The following is a 20,547-nucleotide window of genomic DNA, read 5'->3' as shown; positions in this document are numbered from 1 at the left end:
TCAGACCCAGCACAAAAAAATTGGGGCTTGTGGCTTTTCTAACCCCAAAACCATGGAGGTTCAGAAGCCTCATGGCAGGCTTTGCCTGGTTTTAGGTGCTATAAAAAGCAACGCAGCACCCAGCAGCTCAGCCTCAAGCCTTCAGTTACTTCTGGAGCTAAAATAAATATTTTCTCACTGATGGGAGAAAAAAAAACCCAAGGGCCGAAGCTTCGCTCTCAGCCCAAGGGTGTGCGAGGACTGCAGTGGTGGAGGCTGTTTTGGGACCACGCTGGATTTTACGTGGTGCCAAGACGGCCACAAAGCTTTGGCGGGTGGGGAAGGGATCCTCGTCTTCACCGCAAACTCCCCATTTCCAGGCCAATGGTAAAAACAGCTATTAGAGATGGTTTTCCCCCAAGGTTGTGCAAGCCCAGAGGGAGACAAGGTCCAAGGAAAGGGTCGGGCTGTCCCCAGCTTTCCCTGGCCCTCATCTTCTGATGTGAAAAATGAGAGCATCTTTGGCTATTTTCTTCTGTATTTGGTTAATAAGTTGTTGGGGATTATCAAGTGGTGAGAACCAACCTCACTTCAGTGCCCATGGAGTACCAATCCCCGCTCCTGCCACAAAGCAGCATCACTCTCTTTATCAAACCACCCCTGAAGATAAAAACCCAACTCCAAAGCCCTGCAAAAACATCACTTCAAAATACATATAGTTTCCAAAGAAATATTACAGCTCCTTAGGAAAATACAGCTTCTCCGCACGACACAGACACAATAAAAGGGAGCACGTGCAGGGTCTGGTTTAAGCAAAGTCATTTAAAAATATGGTTAAATCTCAGCGTTCGGGGAAAACAAAGCAGCCAGAGGTAAAACCCAACCACTCGCCTGCCAACCTCCATCAGAAACCAGGGAAAAGCCTTGCGGAGGAGAAATCCACCGAGGGGAAAGCTGGGCTGCAAGGAGCGGCCGGAGAAGGTCAGGTTAGGAGAGAAGAGAAACGAAGAGGGAGGAGCAGGGCTTTGCTGCGGAGCAGGGGTAGGTGGCAGTCGAAGTCCATGGGTTTTGTGATGCGAGGTCCAGGGTGCCCACACGGGGCTTGCAGGGAGCTTCAGAATTCATCAGCTCTGGCTGGGAAGAGGCAAAACCCTAAAAAGAAAGGCAAAAAAAATTAATATATTTATAGCTAATACAATAAAAGGGAAAAAAACCAAACCAACCCCATTGCAGCACTTAAGACAGCCCACAGAGAGATGCTGATCACAAGAGCTTCTTCCTCAAAGAGGAATCGCTCCCCAAAACCCGCTGCACCTGCAGCCTCCGCTCCCCGAGGGCTGGCAGCAGCCCCAGCCGGGCCAGCACGGCGTGGGCCAGCATCCTTCCTCCCGCCCCAGCCCCGGCTGGAAAAACACTCGCTGGGTGAAAAGGCGGCTGCACGTGTCGCCCCGGGGCAGCGGTAACTGTAATTTATGCACCTCATTTCTGGGGTTATGTGCTCTTGATTTTTTTTTGGGGGGGGGAAGGGGGGAAAGGAGCTCTTTACAAGCATGGTTTATTTACTCTGATTTTTTTTTTTTAAACTTTCCAAATTTAAAGACCCAAACCCTGCAGTTAACATTACAACACCTACATCATGCTGTTTCCCAGGGACAGGCCGGTTTCTTCCAGCCGAGGCAGGGCCAGTGGGAGCTGCTGCAACACAACTTGTTTCATTTCAGAGCCGTTCAAGCCGTTGACATTCCCTCAAACTAAGGAGTTAAAAGCGCAGTTGAACTGGATTTTTGTGGGAAGGTGAGATTTCCACCCGCGCTTCTGCAAACACCTGGGTTATCGAACACCGAGAGACACAAACAGTCGCCAAAGCGAGCTCTGCCTCTCCAGCCGCGCTGCACCCGCTCACCCCAGGGTCATTTTGCTTATTTATTGTCTTATTTACCCACTGGGTCCTTCCTGGAGAAACCAGAAGGGGGGGGGGGGGGGGGGGGGGCACTGATGGAAAGGAAGGCTGGAGCACATCAACCCCGAGCTGCCAGCAGAAGCGTAAAACCGCGTGGCTGAAGCCCTGTGTCAGGCTCCTGGGAAGCGCTCCCTGCGCTGGGGACACACCAAACACACTCCGCATTTCCCAGCGTTGTTCTTTATATTATTACAATTCTTTTTTTTATACACAGAACCAGGCTAGTTTCATGGTGCGCGGGGGAAAAAAAAACAAACCACACAACGGAATTTCAAGGCATAAATAATATAAAAAGGCAACCATTTTTAAAAACAAGATACATTCATATGACACTACTACAAAAAAATAAATAGTGACTCTCTCTGTTATAATTAACATCCCTCCATCACTCCCTTTCAGCGACTCGGCTGTGCAGTTACTGGCGTTAAGTGGGGACCATGCCACTGCCTCAGGTTTCCTGCAGCTGGAGCTGCCGAAGGTCCCCAGAACCATTTAGGGCGACTCCGGATGAATTCCATCCTGGTTTTTCATTACAGTCCTTGGAAACGGGCTGCAGGAGGAGGGGACTCCAGCTCAAAACATGGTTTGATGTTTCCGAGTGCACGCAGTTGTCACCTGCAAAGCAAGAGCAGGGTGGGCTGGTTGGTTGTTGCATGGTTGGTTTTTTTAAGTAGATCATCTCCTCTCTCAGCTCAACGGACCCACAAGCCCAAAAAGTTGAGATTTATAAAAGCAGGTGATGCTCTTTGAGTTCAGGCTTGTTCCCCCTGCAGCAGGCAACAGCTCCGATCATCGGCTCCATCACAGCATGCCCAGGGCACCGATACCGCACAGGTCACACCGATGAGGTCAACCCGACTCCCACCCACGTTCCCCTGCCTGTTCCTGCCCACGGGACAGCTCCAGGCCATCACGGATGCCCGCCCGTTAGGGAAAACCTCTATCGGGCAGCATTTCAGAAGACCACAGGAATGCTATAGGTGCAAGGCAACTGGGAGGCAGCGTCAATCAGACCCAGCCTCGTTATCTGGAGGGCACCTGCTCCATGAGCTTCGTTTAGAGGCATCAATCACGAAGGACACGACAGCGACCAGCACCTGCGCATTGCTGCTCCCGCCTCCTGCCATGGGAAAGGCGGAACGCTTCATCTTCCTCAAAAAGCCAGGTCTTTGGGGCTTAATTACTAGCTTCTCTGCCATAAATTAAGCTCCCTACAGAATATTGCCGTCCCCAAAGCCGGCGCTCTCCTCTCAGGAATGCCTTACCCTCGGTGGGATCCCCGGAGAGATGGTCCACAGCCTCTCGGCAGCAGGGGTGCCGGGCGCAGGGTGGCCCGGCGTTCTCCTTGCCCTCCTCCTGCGGGCACAGGGCACCGCACTCCGGGCCGGCGGAGGCCAAGCACATGGCCACCATGACGTGGGGATTCAGGGGTTTCATCTCCAAACCCTCCTGCGGGTAAGGTGCGGCCACGGGCAGGATGGGGAGCGCGCTGCTGCTGAAAGCGCCTTTGATTTTGGTGAAACACCTGCAGGCGGGAGACAAGCCGAAGCGGGGTTACTCAGAGCTGCTTCTCTCCACCATTTATCCTGAAAAAGTGCAATTTTTTAAGTACTTCACGGTTGTAAATTCACTGTAACAACGGGCAGACAGCTCGCCAATTAAGTTTTACGTATATTTTTGGATCAATCCTGACATTAAGAAAAGAACTGAGCATTTTTAAACCCCGACAGGCAGCCAAAATTTTCCAAAAACGTGCTCGGTTACTCCCCGCACCGACTGTGACCTGATGACCTGACTTGCGAGTCCATTTCTCCATCAAGGCAGCCCCAGAAAACAGGTTTTCACTGCCAAGAAAAAGAGCTCAAGTTTGGAACCCAAACAGCAAACAGACGTAGCTCGGAAAATAAATAGTATGTGTTATCAACTGCACACAAATTAGAAAAATAGATGCAATATTATAAATATAACTCCCCCTCTGCTGTGTAACTTGGACTGTGGCACTACAATATGTGCATAAGGCTGTGAAATTGAAGATAAACTGCTAAAACAATTGTTACAGCCAAGCTATTTAACCTTTAAAGAAAAAGGAGCTGGACCTTAGGAGAGATACCCCCCAGGGCCACCAGCAGGGAAAATGCCCGCAGAGTTTGGAGCCCTGGGAACAACGTGACCCCAGCAAACATTTATATAAGCAATTCCTACGTACGAAAGCCCAAAATCACACTTCAGTGTGGTTTTATACAAAACCATCATTACCGCAGAAGGCAAAGTTTCGCTTGTACAGCTGCCACAGGCTTCGGGAAACCACCCCCCAAAGCGCCCCGTGTCCCGCAGCGTGGAACAGAGACGGACCCGCAGATAAAAGCGACGCATCCAAAGCAGGACGGAGCGGCCCGACCCCTCCGGGAGCCCGCGAGACTCCACAAAGCTCCCCCAAAGGCTAAACAGGGCCCCCCATTTTTCTTATATGTTGCTACGGATACGACTCAGAGAATTAATTTATATTTTTTTTTGCTGCCACATTTAAATACAACCGCCATCGGTCCTGCTTGCGGTGCCGGGCCTAACGCATCCCGCTGGAGGGAGCTGGTTATCACTGGGATGCTACCGAAGTGCTGGCATTTTGAAACATTAAAATTGAGAGCTGGGATCTGGCAGTTCAGGTTCTCGTCTGTGTTTCTTTAGAGCAATTCTGGCCCAAATCTGAGCCGAACTGACGGTTGTATTGCTGGAAGAGGGATGAAGATGGGCTTTGACATCGCCGGGGACAGGGTGGCAGCCAGCAGAGGCGCAGAGGGATCAGCTGCTAAACCCAAACTGATTTCAAACTGAGAGACATTAGGCTTGGCAATCACGGTAAGGTACTGCCCAAAGTCCCCAAAAGCACTTTTATGGCATTAAAAAGGTCACGGTGATAAAACATAAAACCATCACTCTTGAAGGACTCGTCCTACAAACTCGCTTGGAGCCTCAGTTTCTATTTCCACCTGAAAACCGCCATCGATATTGTCAGAATTGAAAGAGCAACAGAACACCCACAAATGACGCAAATCAACCTTCTAGAGGAGGAACCAGAGGAAGGTCCCTCCACCTCCCACCCCCAGCAGAGGTTTCACTGCCAAAGCCAGATCAGGGGACGAGGGGGACCCCTCCGGGGGCTGCTGTTTGGCCGCGGCGAGGAGGGAGCAGCACCAACCTTCATCCTCAGCCTTCGCTCTCCTGTTTGGTCCTTCCGCTCCCACAACCGCCTCCAAAAATCATTATTCCAAGTACCAAAATACCACAGAAGCCACTGAAGAATCCACATGAAACACATCTGGTCTTCAAACAAATCCATTTATTAGTTTGCATTTCTTTCCACAGAGGTTTTGACTGCACTCACTTTTTTTTAAAAAAAATTATATTCTTAGAGGAACCATTTAAAATGTTTGGGTTTGCATGTTTATGGGGCTTTCTTTTTAAAGATACAGAGGTCGGTGTAGTTCTTTGTCTTACTGTACGGGCTTGAATGATGTTTCAAAACAGCAGTTCAGCTTTCTAAGCTTAAATAACCCCATTTTGATGGCAACTAGCCATTGGTATATCCAGAGCAGCGTGTGAAAATAGATAGATAGACAGAAAAAACACATTTTCTGTCAGTTTCTCAAAAACCCTACCAAACTACAATCTGACTGAAAAGCCCACACCAACATAATTTAGATTTAAAGAGCTGGAAAAAGGGATCGATACAGGTTTATTTGAAGTGTGTATTTCAGATTTCCCACCGGAATACAGCGAATTTGCAAAGAAGAGAGATCTGCAAAAACGTGAATTCCTCGGCAACCATCAAGCATCCAGAAAGTTTTAGTGTAAAAGCACCACAGAAGGAAAAAAATCAGCTCTCAATCCCAACGTAGGGAGCACAAACCGCACTCGTCTTACCGGCTCTGTCCACACCAGCAAAGCGGGTATCCCCGTTTCAGCAACTCCTGCCTCTGGCAAACCTCCACCAGCCCTTACGAGAGCATAAAGTGCTAATTTAAACAGAAAACTGAGGGATTTCACCACTGTAATAATAAACCCTGCTCTGAGATGGCTATTGCTGAAAGCAGCCACAATTGCCAGCTAATGCACAGGCGAAACCTTTAGGATCCATTTGCACATGGGTCACAATTCAAACGACTGCTAAATTCAACCCAAATCAGCAACAACTCCAGGCATTCCGTGGAAATGGGCTAATTTGGGAATTAGCAGTGCCAAGGTGGAAGGTATGAGCCCGGCCAGGTGCACCCGGAATGCTCAGGGATTGGAGACCATCATCCTGCTGGAGGTGTTTCCACCCGAACCCACCTCCTCCCCTTCTGGGGCACGTGTTCTGCAGAGGGAGGTCCGTGTTTTTAATACACAAGATGTGATAATTTGAGGGGGGGGACAAGGCACAAACGCTAACAGGATGGAGGGGACAGCCCTCACCTACCCAAAGCAGCCCCGAGGTTGAACAAAGACAGGGAAAAGACCCCAGCCCCAAATTTCCCCTTGCCAAAAACCTCCTGGCTTGACCACGCTAACCCACCAGCTCCTCCTCCTCCTCCTCCTCCTCACCCCGGCCGCACGTCCCGCTCCCTGGTGTAATACCCCGGCACGTCTCCAGTCCCCCCGTTCCTCCTCTCCCATGTCCTCCTTCCGTTCCCCCAGCGCCGGGAAGGGGACGGAGCGGCCCCAGCTCCTGCCAAGCGGAGGTTAATGGTCCCCTCTGGGGTAAGGCAGCTGTAAGGGACAGCTTGTTTCTCTGTCCCGCGCTCAAATATAGAACAGGGATGTGAAAATTCAAAGTTCAGACCCTGCTGATGACCCATCTGGGAGGATGCAGAGGATGGAACCCATCCTCCCTGCTTTCTTAAAAAAAAAAAACAAAACTAAGCGCAATTAAAAATTAAAATATGCTTAAAACTGGGAAGCAAGCTCTTAATTATGGTGTAACACACACAGCACGTTCCCAGCCGCGGCCAGTCGTGCTCCCCTTGATGACTGCTGTTACTGGCCTCCTCAAGAACAGGCAACTGGCTTCCAATGGAATGGGAGCTCCTCTCCCCGGAGACCAGCGTGACACTGGTCTGGCCACAGCGCACCCAGCTCCACCTGCCAGCATCTCCACCACACCATCATGCGTGTATTTAGGGAAGGAGGAAGAATTTAAAGGCAATTATATTTTGAAAAGTAAAACCCATGAAATAAAGCGAACAGGTTTTCTGCCTTCAACAGCAGCTTAATTTCAACTCAGCTTCTCCAGATGTACACCTAAAGGCAGCTGACAATTTTAATAAGAGAGAATTCAAAGCATGATTGAAAAAATCCAGAATTTACCAGTCAGAGCAGTCCAGCACGCCTGACTTTCACTCCTATTTTTAGTCATTAAAATAACTAGAGATTTAGTCAGAAGCCCGGAAGGGTATTCTTTAAAACTTTCAAAAGTGAAAAACCTAATAAAAATCCAGACTCCCAGCTACAACAGAGACAGATTTCTCCCTTATTCTATATGAGAATCCCTCTTCTCACACAAAAAACCAAAACGTATCCCACACTGACAACGGCTGGCCAGGCTGCTCCTGAAAAGCCTGAAGAACCTCAAATCCCACGTTTTACAGAAAATAGCGCCGTGACAGCAAAGCTGCGACTCCGGTTTGTTGGTGTGCTTAACAGAACGGCAGGAAATGTAAAATACAGAAGACCAATTAAATCCTATTTGACAAACTCCATATGGAATCATTTTGTTATCTCCAAACTGAAGAAAACACAGGAAATCAGGTCTTAAAAAAAAATTAATAATAAAAATCCAGCACCCAACCTGCCTCACTTCTTCGAGAGCGCCAGAGGAACGTGTTGAGCCAAAGGAGCTCTGGGGGTTTAATAACTGGTTTTATTCCGTCCCAGGGACAATCAGTGACTGCTCTCACACTGACAGGGAGCTGCTTCGTCCCCCGGGCTGGGGACTCGGGCTCCGCTTTCTCTCTCCCTGGCTGAGAGGCAGCACTGGAGCGAGGGCTCCCACTGGGAAGGTCCTGCCTTCGCGGGGTTTTACCTCACCTGTTATTGTTCCGGCAATTCCGGCAACTGATGCACTCCGAGGGGTCTGCCTGCGGCACTGCCGTGTACATCCCACCGCCCTGCAGCAGGGAGGAGTAAAAAAAAATTATTAAGAGTAAAAAAATCAATCGCTATTTGAACACAGGAGAGACGCTCAGCATCCTGAGCCCTTTCACTTCGTTCCCAAACTCGCACCACCCTCCGGACCTCGGGCTGGGTGCCCGCAGCGTGGCACGGCAACACTGGGCGATTGTGCGCAGCCAAGGGGGGGGCTCTGCCAGCGCCACGGAGGAAAGTAAATAACTGCAGCTTGGACAAGCATGTGGTAATTTCCCTGGTCTGTTTTCGGCTTCATACGCTCAGGTTTAATTTAATAAACACACTGTAAATATGTTTATTTTTAACGCTGATGACAGACATGAAAGCAAATTGCTGTTCATTAGCAAACTGTGCCCGTTCGGGGAGACAGAGCATTAAACTCGCAGAGCTGATGTCACAACATAAACCCATCCCACTTTCCTGTAATTACTCCGATTAGATCAGTTTACTCCACTACACTGATTTTTGAAACATTTAATATTTTTACAGATGGGGTAATTCCTTCGCCAGCAATGACTCTGGGTGAGAGGGATTTCGTGTTGTTGGTTTTGGCTGCGGGGGCCGTTAGGAGCGAGCAGAAATGCCCAGATTAACACATACCTCATTGTTAGGGCCCAGGCGGACACCGAGGCGGGAGCCGCTCCGAAGCGGGACGGCGGAGCCGGGCTACCAGGCCGCCTTTCGGGGGAGCCGCTTTGGGAGAGCTCACCTGCTTTTTGAGATTTCAAGTGGTGGGTAACTCCTAACAACCCCTATTTCTGCAAAATCAAGACTTCTCCTTCAGTTTTTTGAGGCTGCTCAGTCCAATAGGGAGCACGGAGGAAATACCTAATTAGTCTTGATTGCCATCCTGGCCAGTTTCTCTCTTCCTCATTTAGCCCAATCAATGAAACAATAAAGAGAGCCCTAATGAGGATGAGAACATCCTGTTCTCGCCCCGTGCCAGTCCCCATCCTTCTACGTGGGAAGAGGTTGCGTGACTCAAACTTTCTCTGACACGGAGGGGGAAAAGCACAACTCAACTATTTGCAAGGTGACAGCGTGGCGTGTCCCACCACACGGCACGGAGGAACTCCAGGGACCGAGAGCTGTGCCACCACATGCTCTGCGCAAGCTCCCTGTTTCCCTGTTTCCAAAAAACAGTAATTAGGAGGGACAAAACAAGCCCCCAAGCCTTCTGCCAGGTCACCTTCCCTTCCCAAGGGCTTGTACAGGTGGATGCTTTTGAAGAGTTTCACCCACCGGGAGGCTGGACAGGTCCAAAAAAACCACAGTTTGGGCCTCGGTTGCTCTTGAAATCAAGCAAAAAGCGGCATTTCTCGCTAGACGGGCAGATCGAAGACAGAACCGGGTGAAGAACCAACCGGTCTGGGCTCAAAGCTGGAGCTCAGTGAAGTGGTAACTACTGTGCAAGTGCTAATTTGTTGTTCAATAAAATGAAGTGCTTGTGTTCAATTACTAACACAAACAATAGCCCCATTTTTTTTTTCTCCAGAAACAGCATGGGTTATTCAGACTTTTGAACTTTTTCTTTCAGTTTTCCTGGGCAACGTTCACAGTTTTGAGTAAGTTTAGTAAGTTTGAATGCAAGCCATCTGTTTCCATAGACAATAATGAAATCATTATTCTCTCTTGGAAACGAGACACATTTCAGCAAATGAAGTATTTTTCCACAGCATACAAAGGCTGGGTCGCAGACTTAAATTAGGTTTTAATTTTATTTTAAATTTCAAAACACAAAATGAGCCTGTCTCAGTCACAAACAAGAGACTGAAAAAAAACCCAACAAACCAACACTCCAAAAAACCCAGGGTTATTACGTTGCTGCATTTCAAGATGTATGAGGCATTTTATTTTATGGAACCTCCTGCTACATTCGTGCTTTGCCATAATTAATAGCATTGCTTAGAGTTACAGATCTGAAACAGGTGGGGGAAAAACGGGTGATCCATAAAGCTGCAGAATAAGCGGCTATAATTAAATCTATTTAACTTGAAGATTGAGAAATACCATATGTACAAGTAAAGTATCTCAGCACAGCACTGGAGCATTCTCAGAGCTTACATGCTGTTAGAGGGAGGGTAGAGGCAGATTTCCCAGAGTAAGTGGAATTCTTGCTGTCATCCGATATTCTCAAATGAAAACCATGATGTTTGCATCAGAAATATCAGCCCAGTTGCTTCCTCTGGGATAAGTAATTTAGTGGAACTGGCTGTTATCAATGGATGAGTATTTCCCCCATCCGAACTAAATCTGCATCCACAACCTCTGCATAAACCCCAAGGTTCAGGCAGAGCGTCCCCCCACCATAAGCGCTTACGTTCAGGAGGTGGTGGGGATGGTCGTAGTCCACGTGGGTCCTGGGCAGGGAGTTGGTGTGTCCCGGGTACAGCCCGGCTCCTCCGCTCATCATCCCGTTGACTCCATTGGTGACTTTGTGATGGAGGTGGGGACAGCCATTGCTCAGGCCGCCGTTGCTGATGAAGCTGCCGTGGACGCTGCTGTTGACGCGGCTTGTGCCAGGCAAGGTCGTGTACTCGATCATTTGCCCAGTGACATCCGCCCCTTGGTAGAGATAGCCGGGAGGGTCGTATTCTGTGAGAGACATTATTGCCAAAAGCGTGTTTATTGCCAAATGTGAAAAGTTACATGAGAGTCTCTAAGAAACAAAAGAAACTTATTTTCTCTTTCTACAGCTTTTGTAAATTAGCTGTAATATCGAAGCGCTCAGTATACAAATACAGAAATGGAAAACAGCTACATCCTGGAGAGCAGACTAGGAAGGTTGGTCTGACAGGACTCAGCTGACGTCACTCACTACCAAGAATGGTCTAAAAACGGGCCATTTGTATAATCAATAGCCCCTCTGCTGTCTGCTACAAACTCCTTCCAGAACATCTCTCCAGACCGCAGCTGAAGACGCTATCTTATCTTGCAAGAAGTTTTGTTTCATTTATCTTTGTTAGAGAGTAAGGACATGCAAAAATTACGCCGGGCTGGGGAAAGAGCAAGGCTGATGTCTGCATTACGATCCGACAAGTGAAGAGATTCTGCCAGGACGGGACCGTTTGGTGGGTACAGAGCACCCTGCAAAGCCCCAGCACCTCTGCTCAAGGCTCCTGCTGGCAGAGAGGTTTTCCTTATTAACACCTCTCTAGAAGACTCGGACATCAAACTCCATTTCCCTGTGAAGGGACTGAGGGGTAACAAGGGACTCGTCCTCCAAGTGCTGCAAGTTCTTTTTCTTTCCGGATATACACGAGAGAGGGAGAAGGAGAGACACGGGGCTTCAGTCTCCATACTTTACTCATGATTACACACAAGTTCTGCCACCACCATCAGCAGAAAACTATGCAGGTGCTTAAAGTGAAGCGCAAGCTGAAGAGACTTTGCCCAGGCATCTCCCACGCCATTCTCTGCAGCACGGCTGCGCAGCAACGCAGCTGGGCAGCGAGCATTGACCTAGAGAAATGGAGACATTGCTGCTCTTAAAAAACCCAAACTTTAGGGCACACCTAGAAAGTACAACACTAAATAAATGCCAGTTGGCATATAAGAGGAAACCGCTTCCCATTCCTAAAATGTAATACGAATGTTACTAATTTTACTCCAATATATTTTTGTTGTGAAGGGAAAGCAGAAAGAACTCACTCTGCATGGCGTTCTGCTGACGGTTCTTCCACAGGCACATGGCGATGAAAACGATGAGAATAAGGACCATCACGCCCAGGACGCAGCCCACGATCAGGTAGAGCATGTCGCTGCTGCGAACGGGGCCGTTAGAAGGGCCGGCTCCGCTCCCCCCAGCCCGGTCGGGCGGGTTCGGTGGGGTACTCAGGTCCTTCATTGGATATTCGGATGCTCCCGGTGTGCGTTTCACTGGATGAAAGAAGAGAGAAGTACGGGGTACATTTGCTACATGTGTTTTCTAAATGTGCTTTTTTTATTATGAAATGAAAATAATTACTGCGGAATTAGAATCCTAATGCCTCGAAGATAAAGCTTCCAAGTCAATATTAAAACCTATAATGAGAAGGCCAACTACTACTGGGTAGTAACTATTTGCCTTGGAACCCAGGGATTATCCAGCTGTAACCCTCTCCCTCAGGTCACTCAGAACTTTAACGAGCAACTTGAGGTACACATGGCTAGAACTGCACTAACTCCCAACTTTGAAAGAGCGCAAATCTTTCCACTTCTGAGGTCAGGAAAAACCACAACACGCATTTCTATCACCTAACCGCTGCCAGATGACCTGCTTTATCTGATGTGAACCCTGCTAACCCTGTTTTCAAAACCAGACTATTTCAGATACCAGGAGCTGAAGAGAAAGTCACTGAAAATGAGATGCTAATTTAACCCAGGAATTAAATTTACATTCGTTCCCAGCACACTCCAGCTCAGATTTGTTTCCTTTGACACTAAGAACCTAAAAGAGGGGCCTGGCTTAGGAGTGAAGCTGGTCAGAGACACAAGTGCCTCGGTGCAGATACGTTAGATAAGCTGGTTTCCCCCCGTAAACCCGGAGGAGATGCATTTTCAGGAAGAGAACGACAGATTGCATCTTGCCAAGTTTAAAATTAGGGAAGAAAGTTACATTCCTTGCAGAAGGAAGACCAACAGTGCACGTAGCCTGAAACCCTGCAGCTCCCAGCCCTTCTTTCAAAGGCTTTGCTACAGACTTTGCTAAATGTTGATGCTTCCGCTCCTAGAGGGCTTTTTTTTCTTTTTTTTTTTAAAAAACATTTTTTCATAGCACTGCATTTGAAGTTTACTGTCTGTATTTTCCCTTTACAGCCTTACTTGGTTTTAGAGATTAAAGGAGACAGGAATTCTTCGGAAAATAAATGTGACTGCCATATCTGACACTTCCAGAGAACAGTACAAACTTTGTGCCAGAGGCATGTGGGATTAGCGACGGAGGCAGCCAACATAACCATCAATTGCTGTGGTCTGCACTTATACAACGTGTCACAGAGCCCCCAAGACATAAAACAGACGTACAAATCAATTCTGTCATCTTCAAGAGTGCAGTTGTCTCCTAAGGAGAGGCTATCAGCGCAGCAGGAAAAAAAAACCCAGCCCAGAACAACACCACTATCTCTCCGGGCAAGCAAATCCGCAGAGCTTCACCCTTCTCGGGAGTGCAACGTCTCACTTTCCATATGTTCCAAACAATCCCAGCTCGGGAAGACAAAACAATCCTCCAAAACATTCCAGAAAATTACCGGCTTTGTGGCAGCTGACTTTAACACTGAGAACCCCCCCCGGCCCCGTTCAGCACAAGCAGATATTTCACGCCCCAAAACAGCGGCCCCGCAGGGTCCCGCAGGCGAGTGGCCGCTCACCTTTGGTTTCACAGATCATCACGTTGCTGTACTCGCTCTCACCGCCCTCGTTATAGCACTGCATCTTAATGTCATAAGATGTTTCTGGCTGCAGGTGATTTATCAAGTGCCATTGCTTCGTACCTACGGGGGAGAAAAAAAAAAACCAACAACAACAATAAATCAACTGCATTTCACATATTCACCCGAGCCAGAATGAGGTCTGGGGACATCGCAGCGTCGTTTGCTGTAAAATGCAGGGGTACTGCAGCACAAAAGTTTTTATTAACAATTTATGGACTTATCTGAAATCGTAAGACTCGCATTGTCTTGCCAAACAGATTTTTAGAAGAACCTTCTGATGAATAGAAGTGGGGTTTTTTTTTTCAGTCTTTTCAACTGATTTTATTTTAAAAGAAAAATACCTTTCTCAAAAAAAACCAACCCAGAAGTCACTAAACTCACAAAATAGTCATCCAAGTTTCCAGCACCTTTACGTTTAAAATCAACAGCATTTCTGTGTATCTTAAATAGGAAACTGTGAAGGGGCTGGGTTTGGGATGGGTTACAGTAGCTACTGACAATACACAAGGCAAATAACAAGGAAAAACGGGCCGAAAAAACAGGTTAAACTTGGGACAAGGGAAAAACTTTGCTGCGATCAGACCCTCTCCCAACCCGCGATCCTGAAAATTGATGCGAGGCACCCGCCGAAGCCGCCCGTTTTTTCGCAGGAAGGATACACCTGGGTTGCTCAAGGTAGCCTGAAACCGCGAATAACTGAAGGTGCGTTGTATTAGAGACAGTGGGAAGCAGGACTGTCTCCGGCACTGCCTGCCCCTGCGGAGCCGCAGCCCGGGCCAAGCCACCCTCTCTCCTGGGACGGGTTTGTCAGCTCTGGCTCCCGGCCAGCCTTTCATTTAGACACCCTCCTGAAGTACTGCGCACTTCAATATAAATCACTCCCAGTTTTTACTTTCACGGGCTTGTGACAAATTTTAATAAACAGCGACCCTCCCCTTCCCCCCCTTTCTCTCTTTTTTTTTTTTTTTTTTTTTAAGGAGTTTAATTAACTGTTTGAGTGCTCTTAATCCCTCTTGGAAAATACCACCTTGAACTGTTTCCACTGTTTCTAAGAAACTGTCATACCACCTACTGATTTAAGCATTAATAAAAAAAAAAATAAAAAAAAAAATCAAGCCTGCTGGGCTGGCGGGGGCTGCGTTTGGGTTTCTCTGGGCCCCAAGCTGGGGGGTGCAGATCCCCCTGCCCACCCCCAGAAAAAAGGGCACCCCCACCTCGGTTGGGGTGTGTGGCAGGGGACACGCCGCGGGGTCCCAGCCCCATCCCGTCCCACGCGAGGGCGGAGGAGCCCCGGCTGAAGCTGGAACCGGCCTTGCCCTAAATCGCACGTTTTCCCAAGATTCATAACTCGGTTTTCCCGTCGCCCCCACCCCCAAGCATTCCTTTCGGTAATTACTACACCAGGTTTTAGGTTTCCGCTTCAAACCATTAGTGGAACTGGAATCAGTACAGGCACTTTAACTGTCCTCTTCGTGCACCATTAGCAAGGAAAAACATTTAAACAACTGACATCAGACTGCATTTACATTTAAAATTCAATCTCCAGGACCCTCGAAAGAGAGAAATTGAGACCTTCCACGCAGGACGGGGCTGATCTGGGTTTGCTTTTGCTTAATGATACCGAGAAGCCATCCGAGTCAAGCTTTGTGCTTGGTTTTTTTCTTTAAATAAAATCTGATTTTGCCTGTAGCAGCATTTGTAAGAGAGGGAAAAAAAAAGTTTTCTGCAGAGTTTTGAATGTCTCGAAAGACAAGACTTAACAGGAAACGGTAAGGAAAGCCTACGGCAAGTACTTAGCTAATACAGGCATCACAACACTTTTTCCACAACTCATGCAGTCATTTCAAGATAAAATTCCCTGTCAAAAAACAGACAGATTAATTCAAAGGTAACAGAGGGGGAAAAAGTGAAGAACAAGTGATTTATGGCAAAAATACCTTAAGTCAGATGTTTCTCTACATATTTCACATCAAATGCTTCCAATCACACTTTAACTGAAAATAGCTGTCTCTTCTCCCAACATCCCCCAGAAAGCTAATTTAGGGGAACACAGTAAAAAAAAATTGAAGTTTAAATATTTCCACCAAGTGAGTTTCTGTTGCAGGCTCTGTCTGAGCAGAGCAGCTGCTAATGGTTTCAGACTCTGCCACAAAGAGCTCAACACACACACTCTCTCGGAAAAAAAAAATAAAAAAAATCAGAAACAAGCTAATTTCACAGCACAGCGGAGCCCACTTAAACAACTAGCTGCTCAGTGGATAAGATTTATAAACACACGAGTTCCATCCAGCAAAGGCTAAAATACATTTACAGATGAAGGTGCAGCCTGCACGGGCTGCGTTAAAGCAATCCTCCCAGCCCAAACTCCGCATCTGCAATAGCTTTATAGCGTGGCAAAAGCTTATGTCACGCATCAAAGTACTATGTGGAGTATTGTCTAACAGGGGAAAATTTTCAAAATAAAGGCCCATTCCTCTTGTAACTGAAATAAATGAGGGGAAAAAATAATTAACGTCATCGGGACAGAATGAGATCACTACGTTTACTCAGCCCAAGCAATAAGGACATTAAGTAAAGTATTTTTAAAAGGGTTTTCCACTTCTGGACTAATATAGACATTATCTAATAACTTCTTCCAGGAAAATGATGATCTAATATGCACGGGGAAAAAAAATATAACCTGATTAAAAGGCAAAATGAAGCACAAACATACCTGCATCTGCAGCATACTACGGCACTTGAGGCTAAAAGTAACTTCCTTATAGCAGGCTAAGCAATTAGACAAGGGCAAAGGAGAGAAAGGCAGTTAGACACAAGGTACTGTCTAGCTTACAAAAATCCATGCTGGGGTAAATCATCTTAAAAGGCAGCTAGTTATTGGTACAGCCTGTAACGCAGACGCGCTTACCCTGGTTTAAATCTCATTTATGCTGCTTTCTCTTAACTACTTTAAACTAAACCAGTTTAAATAGATCTACATCAAGGATTTGCAGCAAGACAAACTTAAACCCCGTATTTAGTTCTCAAGTTTCCATGTAGAAGAGGCTTCAGAAGGAAGAAACAAGTTCATGTGTGGGCAGAACTTGACATTGTGTAGTTGAGATCGCTACTTCTGTGAAATATATTGTAAAGACTTAGTTTGGGAAAAGCAGTTTAGATTTCATATAAACACAGCCAACATGGCTACACGATGTTCTTCCCCATCCAGCGGTGTTATTACGCACGCAGACACTGCACTCTACCTTCCACGATATCCCTCTTGTAGTCACTGTCATTGTCACTGTCCGTAGGCCGATAATAGATATAAAATCCTTGGATGGGCGTGTTGTTGTTGCTCGACGTGATATACTAAAAGAGAATTTTAAAAGACTGCGTTAGAGAAGAAAGACTTTAATTGAGTCCTGTTGAGCCATCATCACTGAATCTCTTATCACCTTGAAATATGTATTTTTTTAACAAGCTTGTGCAAGCAAGGTGTAGGGGGAGGTTTGCACAGAAATAATAGAAAAGAGGGTTCTCAGTTTCTGTGGGTGCGCAGACACGGCACAGATGAGCACGACGCCAGGGCGTCTCAGAGGGCTGCAGGGGAGCCCTCTGCTCCTCAGAGCAGTGGAAAAAAGAGGGGTAGGAGGGGGACAAGAGACTGAGCTGGGGGTGACACTGTCCTCCCACACCACTTCCCAAACCGTCAATTAGGGTTTGGCCACAAACAGCCTGAAAATGTGTGTAATTAATGGAAAAGGGAAAGTTAAGACCATTTTGACTTCAGAAAGAGTTAAGGTCACTCGAAAATTCAGCTCAAGAATATTTTACTTTAAGTTATGCGGCCTCTGAGGAACTAGAGGTTATTTTAAGTTTATTATCCTTAACATCTCTTAAGGCTGAGCAGAGCAAACGAACACTGGGAACTCTACACGTTAAATCCTCCAAAGTACGCCAGGGGGTTAGATTTCAAAACAAGAGCAAAGAATTTCTGTGGGTTTCAATAAGGACTTTAAAGTACTTGTTTACAAAAGAGGAGGTAACAGGGGAAAGGAAAAGGTTTCTCTAATGCGAAACCTCTCCTGGACTCGAGGGAAGCCGGCGAGTTTTCAATGCAGCGCCTGCTCCCAGCCATTGCAGCCTGGATTGACAAAAGCAGCAGGAACGGCAGGAAACGGAGCCAAATCACTGGCAACCCGTGGCCCGAGCAGGGTTTGGACAGAGCGAAGCCCAGCGGCGCCTCTCCACGTCTCTGCGCCAAAGCAGGTGGCACCCAGGCGGCCACAGCCCTTCCCTGCAGCGGCCACCGGGCTCACATCTGGGGTAGCCCCGGTGGCGCTGGGCATCCCCTGGGAGCTGGGAGACCGTGGAAAAAGCAAAACAGCCGACAGGAGGAGGAAAAAGGGTTTGGAAATTGGGGACAGGGGGTTGGAGAGGCACACAGCCCAATCAATTACCCAATTCCATACAAACATGAAGTATCTCAGCCCTCGTCGAGGAACAAGATCATCTCTGAGCCTTTGGGGGGGAACCACCACTCACTGCTCTGCAATCAGCTCTTCATCCTTGACTTTTAATAGCCAAAGCAGTAAAAATCGGCCCACAAGTGCGAGAGGAACAGGGGACAGCTACACCTACCGTCCATTTTAACATGATCTGAGTGTCGCTGATGGCTTCAGTGTAAGCGATGTGGGGTCCCGCGACGGGACGGTTGGAAAAGCGGCTGGTAAACCCAGCTACTTGGTAAGGGCGAGATGCTGCACTGCGTGGGCTCTCCCCGTAAGTGTTCACGGCAATCACACGGAACCTATACATTTCGCCTTTTAAGGGAAAAAGTGAAAGAAAGAAGACGTAACAGAACAAGCACTAGAAATGGGGTTCAAGGAGAGACTAAACAGATTAGGAAGCACTTTTTGCACAACATCCAATTACAAAGACCAGAGGGCTCATTGCCACAGACTCATGTGGACATCAGGAATATAAACAGCTTCTGAAAGCGACTGGGGAAATTCACCCTGGAAAAAATTCAAAGGCTCTTACACAGGGAGACGGAGATGCCTCCATCACCTCAGGAAGATCCTAAACTGCAAACTGTTGGGCACCAAGATGCCCCATCATCTATTCCCCTACTCTTGCACTCGTTCCCCAAGCTTTGAGGGCTGGACACTGGGAGAAATCAGGATACGTGTTTTGCCATTAGTACATTTTTCTCTTTTTGCATTCTGAGTGCTTACTAAAAGAACAATTAGGTTAAAAATAGCAATAATACACAACCCTCCACGCCACATGAACAAGTATTAAATTATGGTGGGGTTTTTTTTTCCACTTGGAAAGCCAGAAATCAACTTGAATTCATGTAACGAGCTCCTATTCCACACAACCCTCCCCCCTCAACCACCTAATTGACCAGAAACAGAATAATCCAAGCAGAAGTTAAAATGAAACAAAGAGCTGCAGGATTCTCTCAGCAGGAGCACAGTCAACAACAGTTAAGGTAAAGGAAAGATCATTTTTAATACCTGGCTCCAAGTTACGAACTTCCACAGAAAGCTTGGAAGGAGAAATGTTCTCGGCTGCAACGAGCCAGTCACTGTTTCGACCCAGGCGTTTATACTCCACTTTAAAGGCCGTAATGGGGGAGCCGCCGTTCGCTCGTGGGATCCACGTGACGTAGACGGAGGATTCTGATGCCGTGGAGATCGTGGGTCGGTCAGGAGCTTCTGGCACTGAAATGAGAAGTTCAGTTACAAGAGGATTAGAGTCATCTGAAACTGCATTTTCTGTAGCAACTGATTAAACAAGTGGCTGATGATTCAATTAGACTTCACTTATTAACAAGGAGAATCTTAAATTCTCCTGTAAATTACTCCCCATACTCTTCTGGAAAAGATGCTTGAAGAGTAGAAAACAGAGGAATCGGTGGCTTTATCAATAAAATAATCAAAAAAAGATATGGTGTTGCACCATCCCAACCCACCACTACATGGAAACATATACAAAGCGAACAGGAAAAATTTGGTTATCATTTTTAAAACCCCGAAATTCCTCCAGACCCAACGAGACTTAACCCTCCCACACTACCGAGCGCTGTACTGCCGGAGAAGCGAGGCCCAAGAGCAAACCCAGCATGCAAGGAAGAATGTACTTACTGAACTCACTTGAAGTTACAGACAGCAGTGGAACAGAGAGAACGGAAAGAGATGGTGTTAGTACATCTGGTGATAACCGTCCTGACGAGCGATGAGAGCTGTAAGGCTCTATTAAACTAGCTTATACTCATTAACACGGAGCCGGTCACTGGTGAGAAGAGGAACTGAGCGAGGAACCAGCAAGCAGCGGCTCTGGGGACACAAAGCTGAGCGTTTGCAGCTGGGCAAGGTGTCCCCTCGTGTGGTTCCTCTGATATTTAGTACTGTCACAAGCATGCAATGCTCCTCACCTACACTATTAATAAACCTCTCCATTCCCCTTCGGTTTTACCCAAACTTTAGACACCAAATCACCCTGAGTAAATTTGCCTGAATTAGGTCAATGAGTTGCAAGGCTGGGGTGGTGAGAAAAAGGACCATAAACATGCTGCTTTCACTGGAAACCAGGCTAGGAGTCACACCTACTGGTGAGTGGTTGTATCCTTCATGCCATCAGAAATAAGCCTATCCCCGGGAAACCAAGGGAAAACATTCAGAACAGATCTAAGCCCCTTTGGGAACTTAAACCCCTGACATGGGAATCTCCCATCTCCCCTTTTCCTCCGGATCTTTCACAGTAGAAAAGAAGAGAAAACCACAGAGTATTTAGCAAAAAGCAATGGCAGGTTAAACTACGAGCAGCAAGAACACGGGTTACACGTGGAAGATTTATTCTTTTGAGAGCCACACACGCAGGTAACAGCATCCTGGGAAACAGCATATTTTCATGAGATTAGGGCGTGCATTTGTTAAATTCACAGCTTCAAATACCCCACCGTCAGTGTTGAAGTCTGTAAGAAATGCACTGCTACTTGGTGACAACGCTGCTGGGGAAACTTGAGGTAAAAGGCTAACTCACTGACTG

At 47.3% G+C, this 20,547-nt stretch overlaps 1 protein-coding gene across 1 annotated transcript in view; it reads right to left on the bottom strand.

The window, feature by feature from the left end:
* Positions 1 to 2,106: 2,106 nt before the first annotated feature.
* The window catches only part of CDON (cell adhesion associated, oncogene regulated), a 34,600-nt gene continuing 16,159 nt past the window's right edge, over positions 2,107 to 20,547 (bottom strand). Inside the window, exons 11-19 of the mRNA XM_074162347.1 lie at positions 19,014 to 19,220; positions 18,133 to 18,314; positions 16,755 to 16,860; positions 13,450 to 13,572; positions 11,753 to 11,980; positions 10,422 to 10,696; positions 8,003 to 8,082; positions 3,205 to 3,464; positions 2,107 to 2,554 (exon numbers count right to left, since the gene is read on the bottom strand). Of these exons, the coding sequence (XP_074018448.1) occupies positions 2,388 to 2,554; positions 3,205 to 3,464; positions 8,003 to 8,082; positions 10,422 to 10,696; positions 11,753 to 11,980; positions 13,450 to 13,572; positions 16,755 to 16,860; positions 18,133 to 18,314; positions 19,014 to 19,220 (1,628 nt within the window). The 3' untranslated portion in view covers positions 2,107 to 2,387. The remainder of the gene's footprint in view (positions 2,555 to 3,204; positions 3,465 to 8,002; positions 8,083 to 10,421; positions 10,697 to 11,752; positions 11,981 to 13,449; positions 13,573 to 16,754; positions 16,861 to 18,132; positions 18,315 to 19,013; positions 19,221 to 20,547) is intronic.

This window comes from Numenius arquata, chromosome 22, assembly GCF_964106895.1.
Source record: "Numenius arquata chromosome 22, bNumArq3.hap1.1, whole genome shotgun sequence".
Lineage (NCBI taxonomy): Eukaryota > Metazoa > Chordata > Aves > Charadriiformes > Scolopacidae > Numenius > Numenius arquata.
Note: the sequence above shows the minus strand (reverse complement) of the source record. Positions and strands in the feature narration are given on the sequence as shown.